Raw genomic sequence first — 20,594 nt, 5'->3', positions numbered from 1 at the left:
ATCTGGATAGAAAATATGCAGAGGCAAATACAGAATACGGAGTGTTGGTCAGTATTACATGCAAAATACTTGCCTGTCTCTCGATGTAATCTGGTTCATTTGCATCAACTACGAATGAATATTCAGGTGGCTTCCCTCCAGAGAGAAAACGCAAACTACGTAGCGCAGCATATCGCATTATATTCAAGAATCATGATTGTAGACATCACATCACATTATTCACTACAATATCAGATCTCCGCTATCCTGGATCTGTATTTGACAAGTACAAGACTACAAAAACTGAAGGATCTATAACCTATTCATGAAAGTATATACACAGGTTACAAGGGAGCTACACAGTCAATGATCCCAAGCCGCATATCCAAGCTCATGTGGGAACATCAGAGTTTTAGCTTTCCTCCATATGCTATGCTTTGCTGCCATTCGACAGGACTTCTCCATAACATCATTCAAGGCAGTCAGATGGCGGCAAAATGTGTGCGTTAAGAACTGACAGCAGAGGAAGAAGCGTGTTCAACTGCTGAGCATGGAAGAAGCCGGTGGAAAATCTATCGATCAAGCCTGGGGGCCTTTACAGGGGCGACACGGCAGGACCATTGCTCAATGTTGTTGGCACAAGCGCAAGTATCTGGTTCGCTATGACAGAGAGATAACTCTCTATGTCTTTGTAGATTGTGAGGTTCCCTGGACAGCTTGGGCGCAGCATCGAGGAAGCACGCTCCAGGACACCTGCTATGTTAGCAGGTGGATGCCGCGAGTCGCTAAGGCGCTGCATGAAATTGGAGAAGGAAGGTAAGAGAGATGGAAACAATTGTAACCATATCTTCTCGTTGACAATACATGCAAAAGAAACTACCTTGATTGAAAGAACCGTCGCGATGCAGTTTGATATCAGGTTGAATGGAAGTTGGGCATCACGAACAGCAGCTTCAGATTCCGGGCCTATACAATCTGTTGCTTGATTCAATGTGCTTACCTCTTCATCCTCGCTACCTTCAGAGTTTGCCTATAGAACAAATCAACAACATATGGTGAAATACTGAAATTAGGAAAAACTTGCTGCGCAGAGTCCGGTAATTGCCAGCTACGTTGTAACCAACCTTCATGACTTCGTCAACCATCTGCCTGGCTTGTGATAACGATCGTTGGACAAATGCAGATATATATGACTCTAGCCCATCATTGTTACCAACATTGTTGTCTGGGCGACCTCTGAATTTTACTGTGCCATCAGATGTACTCCTGCATGGTGGCCTTTCACTGTTTACTGCGGACTCAACCTGCGAGTGAAGCATCAACCAAAAAATTAGCCCTGAGAAACTACGATCATGAGCAGTATTATGTGAATACACGGTTACTTCAGCCTTTGTAAGCACTATATGTTGAGCCTTACTATAGAGAGAACCTTAAGCTTTTTATCTGATGTTAAGCGCAGACTTTTGGGCACAGGTACGGTAACTCCATTCACAGTATGGTCCCAGTTCTCACTTGTTGTAAGCTCAGGAATGTGCTCCATGTCCAGTGTGCTGTACGTATTACTCAAAAGGTAGCTCGTTTTCATGTTGTCAGGACAATTATACCACCAATTAACCGGCATACAATCAGTGTCCTGTAAATAAATAAGTTTAGTTATGTCTCTTGATATAAATATAGGATCAGACCATCAGATTGAGATTCTCAACCACATGAACGTAAAAGGTTGTGAAAAATTAACATATGTTTTCCAAGCTAAAGGAAAATATGATCCAAAAGTCAAGATTTTCATTTTCACTGCATGGATAAGTATAACTACTAAAATGCATCATACAACAAAAATGCATAGATGATCGCATGCCAAATCACAGAACAAGCAATTGGTATGTAGTGGTAGTCATTCTTACGATATCAACATTATATCTGGACGCAAGGATTACAAAGGCAGTAATATGCTTTTGAACAGATTTTTGTTTGGGTAAACAGGCTAATAGTCGTTATATGTAAAATACCTTATTACCCGCATAATGTACAAAAACATATTGAAAAATGCTGAAAGTAACTAAAACAGCGACTATGTACCTTTACTAGAGCAACACCAAGGTCAGGGTTACCAAAATGGACCTTGTAAAAAGCCCGCCCCATCATCACTACTTTGCCATCACAAAGTTCTCTAGACCTTGGATGACGAACAATGACCTGCTGACCAATTGAAAATGGCCTAGCTAGGTCAGCTGGTAGAGAATCCCGCGAACCATCACTTAGTTGAGCATAGATTTTCCTAACTTTCTCCCGATAATCCTCAAGTTTTTCTTTTTCCACAGCAAGAAAATGATCAGAAAATCGCCGGGGTTTGCCAAGAGAACTGCAGAAAAAAAATCATTTCAGTTTATAGCGCAAACAAACAAAATATCAACAGAATTGAGGATACACAAATGCTACAGCTTCCAAGGTTTGTTAGCTAATACCTTCGAATTGTGCTCCACTCAGATCTAGTCAGCCTCGACAGGTGACTAAAATTTGCATGATTTAAGTAGTGCACAAACTCATTATTCAAAAACCATGGATAATCAACTGCGCTGTAGAACCACTCATATGCACACCATCTACGAAGCGATTCAGATGACAAACAGTGCAGCAATTTCCTTGCCTGACCATAGTCTAGAGTTAGGACAGAAGTCTATGCGTAGGGCATATCTCAACTTGCAATATTAATATGATGGCATAGACTACCTGTAAATTATCTGAACCTTCATTGCATGACACATGCTTTGTTTTGCAATGAATTTTGGATTTTCTTTTGGTCCTTGACATTCTGATTTCAGGCTTGATTTCTGTTGGTGCATTGGGGTACACTTCAGCGGTAATATCTGCGGATGATTCCAGTAGCACCCCTCTTCCAGAGTCAGAACACAAGGAGGAATCCTCAGTGACGCCAACCCTATGTGCTTCTGGCAGAACTTTATTAACGGACATGTTTTGCACTCCAGCAGGCACCTGTGAAACAAAAGAATGAAAAAAAATAGAACTATCATAACTTTCATAAGACTATCCGAAGAGATTAACATTTTAACACAGGAGAATACATCAATGTTGACCGATATGTAAGGTAACTTCAAATGATAAACATATGTAAACAGTGGAGACTGACAGCTACGCGTATATCGATCAAAATGTATACCCATCAGAAACAAATAAGGAATGACTTTCAATGAACATCACGCCCAGAACTTTATAGACTTAATGGGATGCAATTGACATATTCAAGTTCAAAAAAATGAAGGGATGATAGTGTCATGTCCAGTCCATTAGGGCCATTTAGATCGCGGTCCATCACTTCTGTTATGTGCAGGAATTACTGTCCATACATGTGAACAGTAACCACGGTGATGTAGCACGAGATCAGGGAGGTTATGATATATTAGTTAGTATATCTATTGATATGTTATGATTCATATTGATTTGTTTAGAGATAAGTTTAGTAGGATATAAGTTAGGAGTCGGATTGAATTAGGATTGTTTAGAGATAAGTTTTGTAAAAGATAAGTTAGGCTTAGAATTTAATTAGGATTGTAATTTCTCCTCTATATAAAGAGGCAGCCATCACATCCTTGTAATGAAGCAAGAGAAGAATTAATCTAACTCTCCACCAATATTCTAAATCTCCTTAATCTATAGTCTAATCCCTCCCCTAGTAGCCGATACTGCCCGATTATCCTCCCGGCGGATGTTCATAACAGATAGCATCTAATTGAAGAAATAAAACAACGATGGAAGTGAGTGTCTACAGTATCAATACATTAAAGCCATGTTGGTAGAGTTCATTAATCCCATCCCGACTCCTCCAAAATAAATAAACTCATTACAATGACAAGGAAAAAATAATTTACCCAAAGTAGAAAATGGACATAAATGAGCTGAACTTATTTTATTTCCTAAATGACCCAAAAAGGGACCGTAGTAATTTAGATACAGGAAGTGCATAAAACAACGTTCAATATTAAAAAAATCTTACCTCTGCATCTAATAATTTCTTCTGCCTTTTCTGCCTAGTCTTGGAAGCACTGGATTTACCAACTGGTTTCCCTTGTTTAGGGTTTAGGTCAATGGTAGAATGGCCTTCGCCCATTCTGTGAGATATTGCAGAGTCGTTTTTTCCAAGTGAACCTGTATCAGTACATGAGAGAAATAGAAGCATAAGAAATTAGCAACATGGCAGAGATAACACGATGTGAAAAGCAAGACAAACTAGGAGTTGTAATAGAAGCTAACCTGAAGGAATATTAATTTTGAGTTTTGACATTTTAGAGGGTGCATCCACCAGACTCTGCAATACATCTAAGACCAACAGATCTTCTGCAAACATAACAGAAAAACAGTAGTCATTCACCTAAAAAAAAAAAGTAGTACAATGTTAAGACTGCTCATTGATTTTAGCAGTACTGAGTATTAGTGAGGATTAACATAAGTAAATAAGTACTTGAAGCCTTTCGACAATCATATGGATGAAATCCTATGACGAGAAGATGCACCGGACAGCAATTATGAGTCAGAAGAAATGAACTTGATGAATGTTCAGTCAAATATTGTGGAGGTGTTTCCGATCAGGCCGTATTTTGTTGACCACCTAGTTGCTCTGTGATGCCTTGGTGCAAGACTCTATTTTCCTTTCTCAACGGTACTCGGCTGGATACAATTTCTTTTAGTTTATATGGTTAAAAGAAATCTAAGAATCTGAGTTTCCAATCTCCATCTTAAAAAATGAACAGCCACTGAGTCACATAAATCAGTTCATTTTGTATGCCAATGCAATCTTACGAAAGTTATCATACATTACTTAAAACTTACATAAACTTCACCCATGCATCTTAATTCCTGAAAGAAATGTTCTTCACTATTTATAGGGAAAAGAATTAAAGATACTAACTAAGGGCATGATTGCGAGATATTAACTTTGAGCAAAGGGTTGTCATAAGCTAAAGGGCAGATGGGGTGTGTGCACAGGCTCAGGCTTTCCCAATATGGCCTGGAAATCTGGTCTGCAGAAAGTGGCTAAGTACATCTGATGGACAAAATATATATCATGACAATAGAAGAGTATAAAAGTATTGTAAAGTCTGAACAAATAACAAGTTTGTTACCAATGACAGTGAAAGGAACAAAAACATTGTGAAAAATACCTTCAGAAATAAACTCCCTAAGTATCTGATATTGGTTGAGTGAATCAACAAGCTTATTCCCTTCTTTAGCCGCTATCATTGTTTCATGCTCAACTTTACCGGTCTGACCTTCATCCATAGTTTGCTGAATTCTTATTGTTTTCAAGCGTGGCTGAGACTGACATATCGTAGTGTCTCCAGTTCCTTTGGTCTCCAAGAAAGTCTGACCTTGATCAGCCTTATTTGCTTCTGTTATTCCAGAACTTCCATCCGGAGAGGACTCATTCTTTGGAAAGTTAGTGCAATCATTATTCATCTCTTCATACTTTCTCTTGGTAGGATTGACGACGCTTTCAATTTCTGGCGTCGCATCATCAGTAGTATTCCTGTCTGCAGGAACTATAATTGGTATGAGAGGAGTACGCTTCCCAACAGCATGATTTCGGCTGTTCCTGACCAGTTCTGAAAAAATAACAAAGCTGTTTAAACTTCTTAGGCAACAGAATTATCCAATGAAGACACCTCCCAACTTTTCGTTGACTATTCAACCTTCTCAGTTGGCAATTTCCTTATGAGAAAGACTGAAAGGTTATTAAGGGAAGAAGGTGATAACATATTTTCCTTACAATACTTGCCTCCATAGTATCTTTTTTTGAAAGAAGATGAAAATCCAGAAATCGTCCCTTCATGACAGGAATTGTGTGGATGAGGCCCTTCATTTGCTTTCTGTTGTGTAGCCTCTCTGCACTTCTGTGACTTCCCAGATGCTCTAACCATTTGATCACCTACTCTATGACTTGTGGATTCATCCTACCATTTTAAGCATGGCAAGTCACTCAATGAAAAAATTTATGTCAATTTGATTCCGATAAATTATGTTTTGTACTCCCCACATTCTTTTTTATTTGACGTCCTAAAATCTGCGCTGTCAACCTTTCAAAAGTTTGATCATTAGTATGTTAAAAAGTATTAGGTTTGGATATATGAAAATCATATGACTAGATTTGTTTTTGAAAATGCTTTCATAAAAGTATAATTTTGTTAGTATTTATTGATCTAAACTTACAAAAAAATAGTGGTCAATGTCGCATCTTGGAGACCACAAAAAAACAAAAAATCAAAAACGTCAAATAAAAAAGAACGGAGGGAGTAGTGAATAGATTAGCAAAAAAATCTAAAACAAAGAGAACAAAGTCCTGTGCTAAGCTAGAACTGACAAAGAAGTTCATAATTATTACTTCAAATTGAGCCAGTTTACCAAAGAGTAAACAGTAATTCGAACAAGTAACACAAGTAAATCCAACATAAGCTTACTGAAACATTGATGGCCAGTCACCAATGCAACAAATCCGGCAGTGGCTTGACGTTCGGGAAGAGATAAGAAAGTCTACCAAAAGAAATAAAGAATGCCAATCTACAAAGATCATAGAGTGCAACATGACTTCAAGCTGAACTGTAGATTAGATACAATTATTCGATACGAGAAAATGCATTGAAACGTGAACCTCCAAATAAGTAATATTTCTGCAACATGATGTACTGTCCTATATGAGCAGCAAAATATCATCTTTAGTTTGACAAGCCCAGTAAATGGTAGGGGATGCAGAGATGGTGCACTTTGCAAAGAGCTAGAATACATTGACAATAGAGTAATAAACTACAGAGTAAAGACTCACCCGATGCATACTGTAAAGAGATCGCACCTTGTCTGATGATTTACCACCCACCACTAAGCTGATCTGTGTATGCATATTCACCGATCAGCATTCACAGAGGCAAAAAAAAAATTCTCATTATGCCTCGACAGATACTTACAAAATAAAGGAAACAGAAACTGTGGGAAATAGACAGTTGTAACCTTTTTCCAGTCTTTTCCGTGTCGACGGTAGGCTTCATAAAAGTGTGTAAGTTCATCCTTGCTCCATTCGGGATCTAAGTCTGAAATTTTCCTCTTCTGCGAAATCAAAACATTTTGATGAAGGAGAGAGAACAACTGAATACTGCATTACAGCAGAGTGGGATGCTACAATTAGCGGTCACTATCTACAACCCATCTATCATAAACCTTAATACAGCTTCCAAATAAGCATGCTTACTTTTTGTTTAGCTTTGCTTGAACTAGATGGATCCTCGTGCTGCAGTTGATCCTCATATCCTTTTATTATGGTCTTGTTAATCATTCGAGAACCTTTTGCCGGACCCATAAAAAAAGTTCTCCACTTCAGACTTAACAAATATTGCTGCAAGCAACAAAAATGAAAGATCAGTGAGGCAGAAGTCAAAAGAACATATATACTAACTGATGTACACATTGGGCAACAAATTACATAAAAAAAACCTAAAACAAGAATGCTATTCATAAGTTTTTGAATTTCCTGCAACATTGAAAAGTTTCACATACTTACTTTAGTCTAAGGTAAGATGCAGTGCAAAGGGTTGAATTTCTTAAAGAAAAACTCATTCCCATTTACTAATCAGAGTAAAGCAAGTTATCAACTTCAGATTCGTCGAAAAAAAGTTATCAACTTCAGGCAAGATAAGAAGCTATCCAAAGCAGCCCATCCCAGATCATTTAATTTCAGCATCAAAAGTGACGAGGATTTCATTAAAAAAAATCCATACTTCGCGAAGGCGGTGCCAAAAGAATAACACCGAAGAAACAAACACGCTTCATTTCTTCTGCACAAACTTTAAATGTCAAATCCAAGTCTCCACAAAATCCACCAGACCGATCAAACTCTCTCCTAAATTATGCAGTGTGACAACGACGGGTCACAGCACACTGGACGTGCCTCCCTTGTATGTCATGGAGGCGTGAAGAGCGGTGGTGAAGCCGCTGCGGGAGGGATGAGCGTCGCGGCGCCTAAGGTGGCAGCACGGCAGTTTCGGACGGGGGGAGAAGGCCGAACTGCGCACCGCGTGCTGGTGCGCGGCCAATTTAGACTCTGGAGGAGCGCCATCGCAGGCAGCCGCGATCCAGGAGTAGAATGGCCTCGCGCGAAGCCAAGAGGCTGCCCGCCGCCAGGCCCCCCGCTTCCCTCGACGACTCCGGCCTCACTTCCTCCCTCGTCTCAGAAACAACGCGAAACCCGCAAATTCCCCACCACAAAACCGCGCAAGAAACCACAGCAGAAATCGACCTCACGCCACCACCCAAACAAACCATCCCGCCAGAGATCACCCACCCACCCACGTAATTCCAACACGAGGCCCCCCAATAAAGCTCACCCGCCTCGGATCTGGGCGAACTCGCGCGCCGGCGCCTCCTCCACGGCCGGGTGGAACTCCCGCCGCCGCCCCCGCGCGACCACGCCGATGAAGGCTTCGACGAGGAGGAAGGGGGGTCGCTTGTGGCTCGGGGTTTGGGGTTTCCGCGGCGCGGGGTTCGGATCGGAGATGGGGCAGCGAGTGGGGGTGGTGGCCGGTTCGCGTTTGCGCTGCTGCGCTGCGGCCGCAGCTTGGCGGGCGCAGGATACAAGTTGACGGGGAGAGGAGAGGAGACGGGTGGGAGCGGCTTCGCGTCGCGAGGTGGGTAGGGGCTACAGGTGGGGCACACGCAAGTTCGCGCGTTTGAAAATTAGGGTCCAGGACGGGATGGGGATAGTGGGCCTTGGGCTGCCCCGGTGGAACGTGGGCCCTCGGAAGGTTCTTGAACGAGGAATCGGGCACTTTGCAGATTAATTTTTCGGTGAAATTTCGCGATCTTCGGAATTTTTACTGTGGAACGAAATATCTAAATCCGAAATTTTCTTTTACTAATACGTGGGACCCACGGAGCAGGGATAAAAAATAACAAAAATTTCACATATTTTGGTCTTTTTACCGATAAAAAAAATAAAACGAAATTGAATCCTCGGCACCGTGCATGGATTAAAATTTCGGTGAATTTAGGAATTTTATAGGGGAACATAATATCTAATTTTGATATTTTCTTTCACTGATATATGGGATCTGCAAGATAGAGGATGAAAAGTATCTGAAATTTGGTTTTTGCAGCTGAAAAAATTGTAAAACGAAACTGAAATCCTAGGCCCAGAGTTCTCTCTCAAACAAAAACGGATCCCTGTAAAAACTGGTTATAGCAGTTCTGCCCTTGGCATCGGATAAAAAAATAGTTTTGTCCTTAGAATCTAAAAGAGGTTTCGTCCTTGGAAAAGAACAAAATTACACGGTATAGTATTGCTTGTGTACACTGAAAATTGCATCGGCACGACAGAGCCCACAGTTGTTGCATGGCTAGCTGGACTCTGCTCTATTAACAAGCAAATTGTCCCTCATAAAATTTACGTTTCTAAAGTGATCCAGGCTACTTTACTGTTGTTGCTGAGCTATGGAATCATTGGAATCTAATTAGCTTGGAGACTTTTTACTAACTATAGTACAGTGACAGATGCAGAAGAGCCCGTTAAGGGAGCTCCTCTAGTTTTATTATGCCTCGCACAAAGATGTTTATCCACCAACTTCTAAATCAAAAATTAAAATGCGTAAGTTGCTTTTAGAAGCTATCAGATTATCACAATACCAAATGTTACTTCCATTTCATGTGTGTGTTTTCTTTTTGAGAGGAGATTTTTTTATAGGAGATAAATAAATGTATTCTAAATGCTATTTATATTTACTGTTGGCCCAGACCGATGGGCCTAAAATCCAAACCTAAGACTAAATAGCGGGCAAGGCATACTCTGATTGGGCGAGCGGGCCTATTTGGGAAACAATCACCATTGTCCTCGCCTTCTCTCCCGTGCCAAATCTCCACCATCCACCTTCAATCCACACCCCGTTGCCCCCGCGTCCCACATGGCTGCCCACGCCATCTCCCCCTCACCGATGAAAGCAAATTTTAAAGGACCGATCATGGACCTCTTTCATATGATGATATGTGTACTCCCTCTCTCTTTTCTTTAGTTCAATTATTAGATTATAAGATAAATAGTATAAATAGGATCTCAACAGGATGCAGTTTCCTATGACATTTGCTTCCCTCACCGGCAGCCTACTACGCAGCGGGGTCCCCCTCCACCACCACCGTCGCTTGCTTGCCATCGCCGCCATCGCACCGGAATCACATGTGCCTACTCCCACGCCCTCCCAGCCGCCGGCATCCCCGGCTTCGCCCCGTAATGGCTACTCCCCGAAGCGCGGCGAGACCATCGAGCTCACCTGCGAGACGCTTTCCTTCAAGGGAAAGGGCGTTTGCAAGGTCTCCGGCTCCACCTTCGTCGTGCCCTGTGATGGCGCGCTCCCCGGCGAGTGCCTCCTCGCTCGCTTTTGCTGCCTCCGGTGCGGCGCCTTCGCTGAGGCCGCCAAGCTCAGGACCATCGAGCCCTAAATTTTGAATAGTATTTCGGGTATGGGTCCCAAATGACCGATTTTTTTTTTTTGCTTTTTCGGATATGTTCCTCGGGTACTTGAAATACCCGGAATATCATTATGTTCTCTTTTATTTAGTGTTTCCGGAGAGGAAAAGTGTTCTTTTTCAAGAAGAGACATATACATATATGTTTCTATAGCGCATGTTCCCTCATTTAGTGTGTGAATTGTGATAGATTATACAAGATTACGAGACTCAATTTCATTATCCATTGGTCAATATGGATAGTTTAGGCCAAATAAATTCGATAAGGTAGTAAGCGGCGACTTTACTAGGGCATGTGGTAAGCTTTTGCTTTTTTCTTTTTCTTAATAACTGTATATAAATTTAAAACATCAAACCAAAAATAACAAAAGGAGTACCATATAATAAATTTGGGTATTTCGGGTACCGAATTTTTGGTACCCGAACCGAAATTTTGGGTACCCGAATTTTTGAACCATATTTTGGGTACTAGTTTCAGAAGACCGAAATTCAAAATACCAATAAAACCAATGAAACATTCGGGAAGGAATTTCCGAATCCTGACATAATCATCTCAGGTTTGTCTTGGTTCATACATTGCTATTATTCTTTGGCACTGGAATTCACTTGTCTCATGATGTTCCCTAGCAATTTTGTTTGAGAGCAAAGTCTTTTCGCTAGCTGCATACAGATTACAGCACCTTTAGGGGTGGAGCTTGTTTGAGTGTTACACACTCTACACTTCTGCAACAAATATGATAAAAAAGTTTTTTCTGAAACCAAAAAAAAGAGAATGATGCGAAGTTCTAAATCTTTTAGAGCTATGCTTGATCTGTTTTAATTCTAGTCTGCTTTGTAAAGACCCAACTGACAACAATAAATTCTTCAGATCCTAACCGGCCAGGGATGCACATGAAGCTAATCAAGTGGCTGTTGGAAGTAAAAGCCCCTCGAATAGTGTACGTTTCATGTATCCAGCTACGTGTGCACGGGATTTGGACTACCTATGTCACGGTGTGGTATGTTATCTCCTACTGTTAGCATCTACCAATTACTTTGTGGTTTGTGGTGTTTTAGATATGTTCCGGTACTTAGATGCTGCTTCGATGCATTTTTCTGCAGAAAGAAAAAGATTTGAGCGGATGCTACAAGCTGAAAAGTGTAATACCTTTAAATATGTTTCCCCACACTCCTCATATTGAGTGTGTCTGCTTATTGGAGCTGCGTTGATTTTCAGTTTTGGTCAACTAAACCCACTGGTAGGTTTTCCGCTGCCTTGCATTTTGTTCTAATATTTCCTGACAACTTGGTCATATTTAGCTAAGGTATTCACAGTTCGTTTCATGTTGCAGAGGCTGTTCATATGTTCTGAAAGAGGGGAACTCATTGCTATGTACGGCGTGAATTGCATGGTGGGATATTTGATCTGACATTTTGAATATTGGGAACACTTCCATGATGCCCACACGACTGAGGAACATGTTCTCCTCTCTATTTCCTTTTCTTTTCTTTTTTCAGACTGGCAGTTGGATACTAGCCATTCATCACCTTGGCCATTGGAAAGTTACGGGACAACTGATCAGAAGACCTCACCTTGAATTTTATTTAAACACGATTGATGAGTATGCAGTTTTGCTGTATGAATTTTATTTAAACACGATTGATGAGTATGCAGTCTTCAGCTACCATATCTCAGGCAGAAGCTAGTTTCCCTCGAGAGAACAGGCCGAAGACGAAGAGGGGCGAGTTCTGCTCCTACAAAGAATTGTACGCCAAAGCACAAGCCTTTTCTTTTCCTATAGCGAACAAATACAAAACGCACGAGCTAATTTTGAAAAAAAATTGATTATATGTTTCGAAGTTGATCAATCTTTGATAATATATTCGAAGTCGATTATCATTTGATCATGTTTCATAAGGATTGGTTTGTAACAAACATTGACCTTCACCTCTCTGACTCGATACGAAATTATGATCAACTTCGGATATATTATTAAAAGTTGATCAAAGTGGAACATATAATCAATTTTCCCAAAAATCTTTCAAAAAGGTCATCCATTGTTACTAGCAGTGTTGCAAACTCTATAATTAGATCCGTCTGTCTGATTTTTCAAGTTGGTATTGAAAACGTGAAATTGCTCCCGAACATCCTTGTAGCTGAAGCTGCTGAACTATGACCGTACTCTATTTTCTACATGTGTGCTGGCCATTAATCGAGTTGCTAGTTTTTATGAATTTTTTTTTGAGAGGGATTGGTTTTTGTTGGGATGGAATTAGAAAACAGAAATCAGACGGTGAGGTGGAGGAATTTTTTATTTTTATATTTTAAATAAAAAATTGCAGATATATTCATCATTTTGAAATATATGTGTTGTTTTAAAAAATTACAGATCTCGACTCTTTTCATCCGTTTTTTATACATATATCTGCAATTTTTTTATTTAAAAATAAAAAATGTGAGGTGGAGTGGAGTCGTTAGGCCTTAGCCCATTACCATAGATTTGGGCCGGGCCCATCAGTTAGGTTGCAGAATTGTGGGAAGAGGATCGCAGATACAATAAAATTAGCCCAACAAAAAAATAAAATTAGCCCAGATACCAAAAAATTTGGGCTGGGACTTTCAGTCGCTTCGGCATTTCCGCTTCTCTCCCCGTCTCCACGCCACATCCACAGAGGCCATCTCCGTATGTCAGACGTCGGCGACCCCCTCCCGGCGGCGGTCCTCGTCGACGTCCTGGGCAGCGTCGCGGACGCCGGCGACATCGCCTCGCGCGCGATCCTCGCGGCATCCTACCACTGCCCCCGCGTCCGCCTCTGCGTCGCCGATTGCGTCGCATGTAAGTATGGAACAGAAAGGAACGATTATTTGATGATTAACAGTACTAGTAACATGAGCTTGGGTATACACTATTCAATTGGAAAAAAATTAGTGTTTTGGCAAAGAAAAAATCAATTAAGCAGATTGTAACAATGTAACATGCACGACATGCTGTGAAAAATGAAAGCTTTTTTGTGGAATCATTGTGACATCAAAGTTGGGCAGCGGTGAAAACTGAAAAATACACCATGACACACGTATCCTTTTTCTGTGTATATTATAGATTGAAGTTGGGGCAGGCAGGCATGCTCTCGCACGTTGTAAACTGTGAAGTCATTAGTCATGAGACGACCACGACTTCATTTTGGATGCTGAGTGACCGGCGAGCCATACAACTATTGCTTCTTAGGTTTGAAGTTTTGGAAAGTAGCTACTTCACTCTGTGGTTTCTCATGAAATGTTTATGAAGGAATAATCTAGCTGCCGTACTTGGTAAGAAATAGCTAGCCTAAAGGAGGAGCACAAACTCTGAATTTGTAACCAAATAAATAGCTATCCAGTCTAGTTGACAACAGAAGAAAATGGCGGCAGCAGCAGCAGCCACAAGTAGGAAATGTAACATGAATGGATCAATTCGCCCAAATTTCCTAGAATTCAAACTAGTAGAATGCAGGCGCTTGTTTGGGAAAGGAAATGATTGTTTCCCCACCACAAGGCCGCATTCCTCAGCAGTGCCACCTTTAGACAAAGCAGGGAACAGTTGGTGCACAGCCACCGGCGCCGCCCACTGGCCACCAGCCAGTACATATACAATTCGGAGACAGTAGCAAACAAGACGAGAGAGCTGTTGTATAATAATTGAGAGACAAGAGAGACAGTGGATCGACAGAGAAATCATTGTTTGTTCCATTGATAATTTAATCATATATAAATTTGTCGATCTAATAAGTTAGATGATGTCTTGACTGGGGCCTCATGTCGCCAAATGTCAATAGACTATAGATATTTGTAAGATCAGATCTCACCGTGTAACTAGAGCGGGACTCATGCGTCATCCCCTTACTCGTGGTAGGAGACCCATTCAGATACTCACATAACCAATTAAGTTTCATTTAATACTACTTACTCAAATATTTTTCTTCCTCAAGCACTCTCTTTCGGCGAGCATGGTCGTGGAACGTCGTGGTATTGTAGTGTCCTATCCTGGCCTGATGGGTGAACGCGACGATGTTTGATGATGGTACAAGATGTGTAGGACGACCAGAGCAGAACGAGCGTGCTTACCCACTATCATAATGAGTTAGGAATAGCTAAGCTTTGTCAAGTGTAGGTCTGTCACTTGCTTTGACATAGTTCGTTTGTATGAATATTTTTTTCTTGGTATATAAGGGGGTGAGACATGAATAGAAAAAAGAGGACACTATGTAACAAAATCACTAAATCTATAAGAAAATACACATGACGTGTGGCCATTATCCCATGGGAGGCTTGAACCTAGATAAATTCTTATGTTATTGAGTTTGCTCGATACATACCCACAAGAAAGTAAATCAGCGCACCTGTCGTCCGATACACCCCAGATTCATTAACATGAATTATCCCCTGACAAAATTCATATTGAAAGGGTGAGTTCATGCCTGCTCGGAAGGCATTCCTTCCGAACGGGTAACTCTTTGTAGGGGCATGAATAACTTCACGTGGCAGTTGCTGGAGGTGATTGATCATTTCACAACACTCCCTCTGATAAATCCTGATATTTATATAGATCAAATAAAAGATTCATCTGAAAATCCTATGAGAAAAATATAACTATAATATACCACCAAAAACTCCTTAAAACCTAGTGAGAAAAATTAGAAGAAAATTATTATATATATATATATATGCACTTGTATGATTACCTCGTTAAAAACCTTATATGATAAACTAAATTGAAAAAAGTCATAACGAAAAAGAGTGCAATATATATATGATTTGATAATCGTCAATAGAATATTAGGGATTTACTCCCACTGAGTTTTGTAAATCTCGAAGTCTTCTCGTACCAATTCTAAAATGAAATAAATATGTTGATAAAGATCTTATGAATAAATCTGTAAAATTATCACATTATATTGTTTGCAAAGTATTTATCCCCTTATTTTTTTGTAATTTATGAGGATACAATAATTTTGGGCAATATGATATACGATATTGCAATTTATATAACATATGCATTTGAGCAATACAAGCAACATTATCTTCATAGATAATGGTAGATGATTCTGATGAAGTAATACTAAATGATTCTTATATGAGGTTAATCATTCTGTAAAGTCACACACAAACACATGATGCTTCATATAATTATAATTATTTTAGAATATTAGAGGAAATAACCATGAGAATCTCTTTTGATGACAGAATCTTTTTTGATGACTTCCATGAAAAAGGTCGTTCCATACCAAATAAGAATATAAAGTCTATGTATGATCTGACATCATGGGAATCAGATAAATAGCCAGTATATGTCTATCTAATCATAGTCATGTCTTAATTTTTCTGATAGAATAAACCAAGATTTTTGTACCATCAAAATATCTGAGGATATTCTTTAATCCTGTTTTGTTGGAGTTGCGCTATGTCTAGCTAGCAAGTTATCTACAAATGTAATATCAGACATGTTATAATTTCAAGATACATTACTAACGCTCCAAAGGTACTGAGATAGAAACTTTAGGTCCAAATATCTTTTTATCATTATCCTAAGATTTGAATGGATCTTTATCCATTTCAAGGGATTGAACGACTATAAGTATTTTAGTGGATATTCATATTGAATTTTTTCAATATCTTCAGAATATACACAGACTAGTATACAAATATCTCTTAAGGAATATGCTAAAGTTGTAGAATTAAGCAAAATTTAGTTTTACCCAAATTATTCAACTCAAATTCTATTTTAAGATGATTGTGTGATTCTTGTGTATTTTCGATGATTTAGATCATCTATATCTACACTGAGGTGATATAAAATACACTTGAGGATTTTTTTTTTATATAAACCCATATGAGTAATCATCATTATTTAAGTAATCCTTCTACAGAAGGAACTCATTTAGTCGGTTTATATCATATTTTATCTAACTCTTAAAAGCCATAGAGCGACTTTACACAATACATATTACTATTTAATTTCGAATTATGAATTTTAAGCCCTTCATCAACTTTTATATATATATTCAAATCATATAACCAGATTCTACCAATAATATTTAATATCGGAACTTTACTCAATTCATAACTAGAGGTTATTGCGTTAAAGCCTTTGCTTTGTATCTCGCCACCTCATTGTTTTCATTCTGATTGCGGATGAAAACTCATTTTGATCCCATTGGAAAGATATTTTTGGGAGTAGATATTATTGATGTAAATATCTCTGTTTTCTTAAGTGGATGTAATTCTACCTCAATTGACTACTTCCATTTGATCAAGTATGAGTGCTTCAGGCACTCTATTATGATCTTTGATGCTGAATCTACCTCGAGGTTTTGGCTATTTTGAGGAAATAAATGTTAATAATTGTAGTATTTTTCTTAAATCAATATAATTTATGGATATTTTATTTACCTCTTTCAATTCCTTGTGATTTTCCACGATAAATGGAGTTAGAGTGTTCCGATATCCTATCACCTAAAGTAGTATGTACATTTTTATTGAGTCTTGGATGTAGATCATTCGCAGGCCTTGAATATTGAGTATTCATAAGTTGTCTATCAACTTCAGGTTCATTTTGCATTTACTATTTTGAAAGTTAATTTTCTTTTATTTATGCGGATTCTTTTAACAAACATTATCCCTTGTGACCTTATGTCTCCTCTTCTTATTTTCATTTGGGAGTTGAATGGTTTTATTAGTTACTTCCACTCCTTCTGGCATATTGAGTGTGGAGATATGATTTACTGACACTTTTATTGTCAGTAAATACCTCTGACAGATATTTGCAATGTGTTGCAAATTTATGAATTCTTGAACTTTTTGTTCAGATTCTTTAGTACGTGGATCTAAGGACTAGTTGCCTTTTATCTAAGGAATGAATGTACATGACATTCCTATTTATTTCCTAACATTATTTTGTGGTAATTGTGATCTCCCCTAATACCTAGAAATTGTCCTTATCAGCATACCAGGATATGAATAAGTCCCCTGATAGAGGATCAACGTATTTACGACTAACGGATAATTATACCTCATATATATATCCTCAATTGATATGAGTGTCCATTGATGTACGTTGCGGTAGTTATATCGGTACGTATATAGTGTAATCGATTTTTTGTAGGTAGGAAATACTTATTTGATTTTCACGTACTAATTGCAACGGGGAAGCCATATGATATGCAGTTGGTCTGATTTGAATTAAATCTATGGCATGTAAGACAACATAATTTTCAACATGATGTTGGTAAATTGTAATTCTAGAGTAATGGTCATGCAATTAATTTGAACACTCTTTGATGAGAGATTTCAGCTAGACCATTTGGAGTGTGCATATAAGGTACTTAACACTATAAATTAATGACTAAGGGCATAAAATAATGATTGAAGCCCTGTGAAGTAAATTCTTCAGTATTGTTCATTTTAATAGATTTTATCTTGTGTTCAGGATAATTTGCTCATAATTTCATAATTTAAGCAATAAATTTGTAGATGCATCTACGAGCATCATAAAGTACCTTAATGGTCCATATAATAGTTGAATATGGCCATATATAACTCCTTGAATGTGTTTAAGGAACATGAGTGACTCATATTTAATTTAAAGGTAAAAGGGTCTTAAAATTAATTTTCATATGGCATATGCGATGCACACAAAATTTGAGGATTTTGGAAATTTTGCAACATTGATGTTATTACCAATAGGATTGCTAATAATTTTTTTTTTCGTAACCCAGGATGACTAAGGTGATCATGCCAAATCTTGAATTTATCAAGATTTTAAAAAATTATCTTCAATGCAACATGTGATACAGATTTAATGTATGTATGATACAATTTAGATGAAAAGGAAGGAAATTTTCTCCAACACTTATTTATCATATCCATTATGGTGATGAATAATATTCATCATTGTTGTCACTATGGGTTTCTATGTGAAACCTATTTTTACAGATATATTTGCAAATCAATATGGTATGAGTAAAATCAGGATACATGAGTGCAACCTTGGTTACTTTTTCAGTACCCATTGGGAAAATGATTATTATTTTGGTAGAATCGATAATGAAATTCCTTGACTCTTTTTAAGAGTATGGAAATATTTAGTCTCCCTTGATTTTGCATTAGTGGTACAACTGTCCACTAAATATATTTTCTTCATCTGATTGTTTCCCATAAAAATCTATACAGTGTAAATCATAGTGAACTTATATATAGAAGATATATCAATATTATTGAGTATTAATGTGTGATACAATATTTTACATAATGACAAATAAAAATTACAGTATGTAGTACATAAAGTGGATGATAACATTCTTTGGGGATTTGTAGAGAAAATAATTCATGTATCCATAGATGTCTTGAGAATTATATTCAACAAGCATGTCATCTGCATCCAGGAAGTCTTCCTACTTCTGTTGTATCATGTTGTCATTATGTTCTCGAGGAACATCTTGAGAACAACTTACTTCTAAATTAACTTCAGGTTGTATATTAAAGTGAGCTTCAAATTTGTCCCCTTTAACTTGTTTTCCTTTGCCAACATATTTCAGGTATAAATCAACCAAATACTTTGGGGTTCGTTATTTCTTAGTATGATGATTCATATAACCACACCTTTGGAAAATTTGAGAATTGTCCTTATAGTTTTGTTTCTTGAATTTGCCTTTATCCTTGTTGAATCTATATAACTGTTACTTATTCTCATTTCGCTTTCACTCCTTTGAACTTCTTTTGGTTTTTTTTATGACCACCAAATTTGTTTGTATTTTGAATATTTGTATGCACTTTAGACAGTGATGAAACACTTGTTGAGCATTGCTGATGATTCTTCGTCAGAAGTTCATCATGTTTTTCTGCCTGGAGTTATGTATAAATCAATTCAGAATACTTAGTGTACTTTTGAGCATGATATTGTTGTTGCAATATCTTATTTGCTAGCAGGAAAGTAGACAAAGTCTTTTTGATCATATCCGCGTCCGAGACAGGTTTATCATAGAAGCACAATTTGAAGCAGATCTTATGAATAGCTGAAATATAATCTGCCATGGATTTGAAATCTTGAAAATGAATGTGAGACCATTCACAAAGTGTTTCGGGTAGAATCACAGCTTTTTGCTAATCATAAAGCTCTTTAAGGGATACCCAAAGAGCTTGTAGATCTTCTTCCATTAGATACTTATTTTTTAGATCCGGACAAATGTAATGCCTTAAAAAGTATAAGGCTCCATATTTTGTTGTAGCAGGTATCTCGGGGCATCTGGTAGAGATTTTTCTATTGCTGAAATAAGACATTGAGATGTTATATAAATCTTAACATCCATTGTCCAAGTGAGATAATTGCTCCCATCTAATAAGAGTGCCTGAAAATCTTTGCTGGTTATGTTTGCTGTGAGAAACCGTCTAAATAGTATTCGAGTTAATCATTAGGACGATTATTTCTCATAATCACATCCACAATGATTAATCAGAATACTATTATGATAGTCTCGGTATGTGTTTACTTCCAGGATCAGAACACACGCCTTTACAACAAGCACATCGTCATAAGACATAATAAAGAGCGAATAATTAAATTAAGTTACAAGTCTTTAGGTAGATTAAACTTTACAACAAAATACATAACTCGACTGTTTGCTAGAGTAGCTACGTAGCGGAATAAGTTACATGGCGACAAAAAATGGATAGCGCCATTTGCCCTAAGACGCCACCCCAAAATAACAACACACAAGTAGAATGACACTACTCTTACCCGTCGTCAACATCGACGGGCGTAAAGTACCCAAAAATTAAATCTTACTTACCTAAAAACCAAACAAAATATGTGAGTACAAAGGTACTCGTAAGACTTAATCCATAATGAGCACTTATAAATAGCCCGACTCCAAGGAGAATGTAATTTGGATAATTAGCAAGGACTCGACTACAAGGTTAAGTGAATTTCATATGCAAGAGAAATTTCAACTTAAGTGTAAGCATCTACACATAACCATAAACAAACTTCTATCATGAGGTCATTACCATACCATAATTATAACTTGAACCATATCAAAACTTCAACAACATCACCATACATTTCCCAATATACCATCACGACCATAACCAG

At 38.2% G+C, this 20,594-nt stretch overlaps 1 protein-coding gene across 3 annotated transcripts; it reads right to left on the bottom strand.

The window, feature by feature from the left end:
* Positions 1 to 144: 144 nt before the first annotated feature.
* Positions 145 to 8,638, bottom strand: LOC133912293 (protein ALWAYS EARLY 3-like). Of its 3 annotated transcripts, none has more exons than XM_062354995.1 (15): positions 8,325 to 8,638; positions 7,232 to 7,375; positions 6,994 to 7,089; positions 6,812 to 6,874; positions 5,771 to 5,945; positions 5,157 to 5,597; positions 4,249 to 4,332; positions 3,992 to 4,143; positions 2,710 to 2,973; positions 2,445 to 2,626; positions 2,059 to 2,341; positions 1,397 to 1,612; positions 1,104 to 1,283; positions 860 to 1,009; positions 145 to 772 (listed from the first exon to the last, which is right to left on the bottom strand). In XM_062354995.1, exons 2-15 carry the CDS (start codon positions 7,337 to 7,339, stop codon positions 575 to 577), a joined length of 2,592 nt encoding a protein of 863 aa, XP_062210979.1. In that variant the 5' UTR covers positions 7,340 to 7,375; positions 8,325 to 8,638; the 3' UTR covers positions 145 to 574. The 3 variants fall into 3 exon arrangements, with proteins under 3 accessions (XP_062210979.1, XP_062211053.1, XP_062211128.1); XM_062355069.1 differs by having other exon boundaries at positions 1,409 to 1,612; positions 8,364 to 8,637; XM_062355144.1 differs by lacking the exons at positions 7,232 to 7,375; positions 8,325 to 8,638 and adding an exon at positions 6,450 to 6,549 and having other exon boundaries at positions 6,994 to 7,013.
* Between the last annotated feature and the right edge of the window lie 11,956 nt (positions 8,639 to 20,594).

Source organism: Phragmites australis, chromosome 1 (genome assembly GCF_958298935.1).
Source record: "Phragmites australis chromosome 1, lpPhrAust1.1, whole genome shotgun sequence".
Classification (NCBI taxonomy): domain Eukaryota; kingdom Viridiplantae; phylum Streptophyta; class Magnoliopsida; order Poales; family Poaceae; genus Phragmites; species Phragmites australis.
Note: the sequence above shows the minus strand (reverse complement) of the source record. Positions and strands in the feature narration are given on the sequence as shown.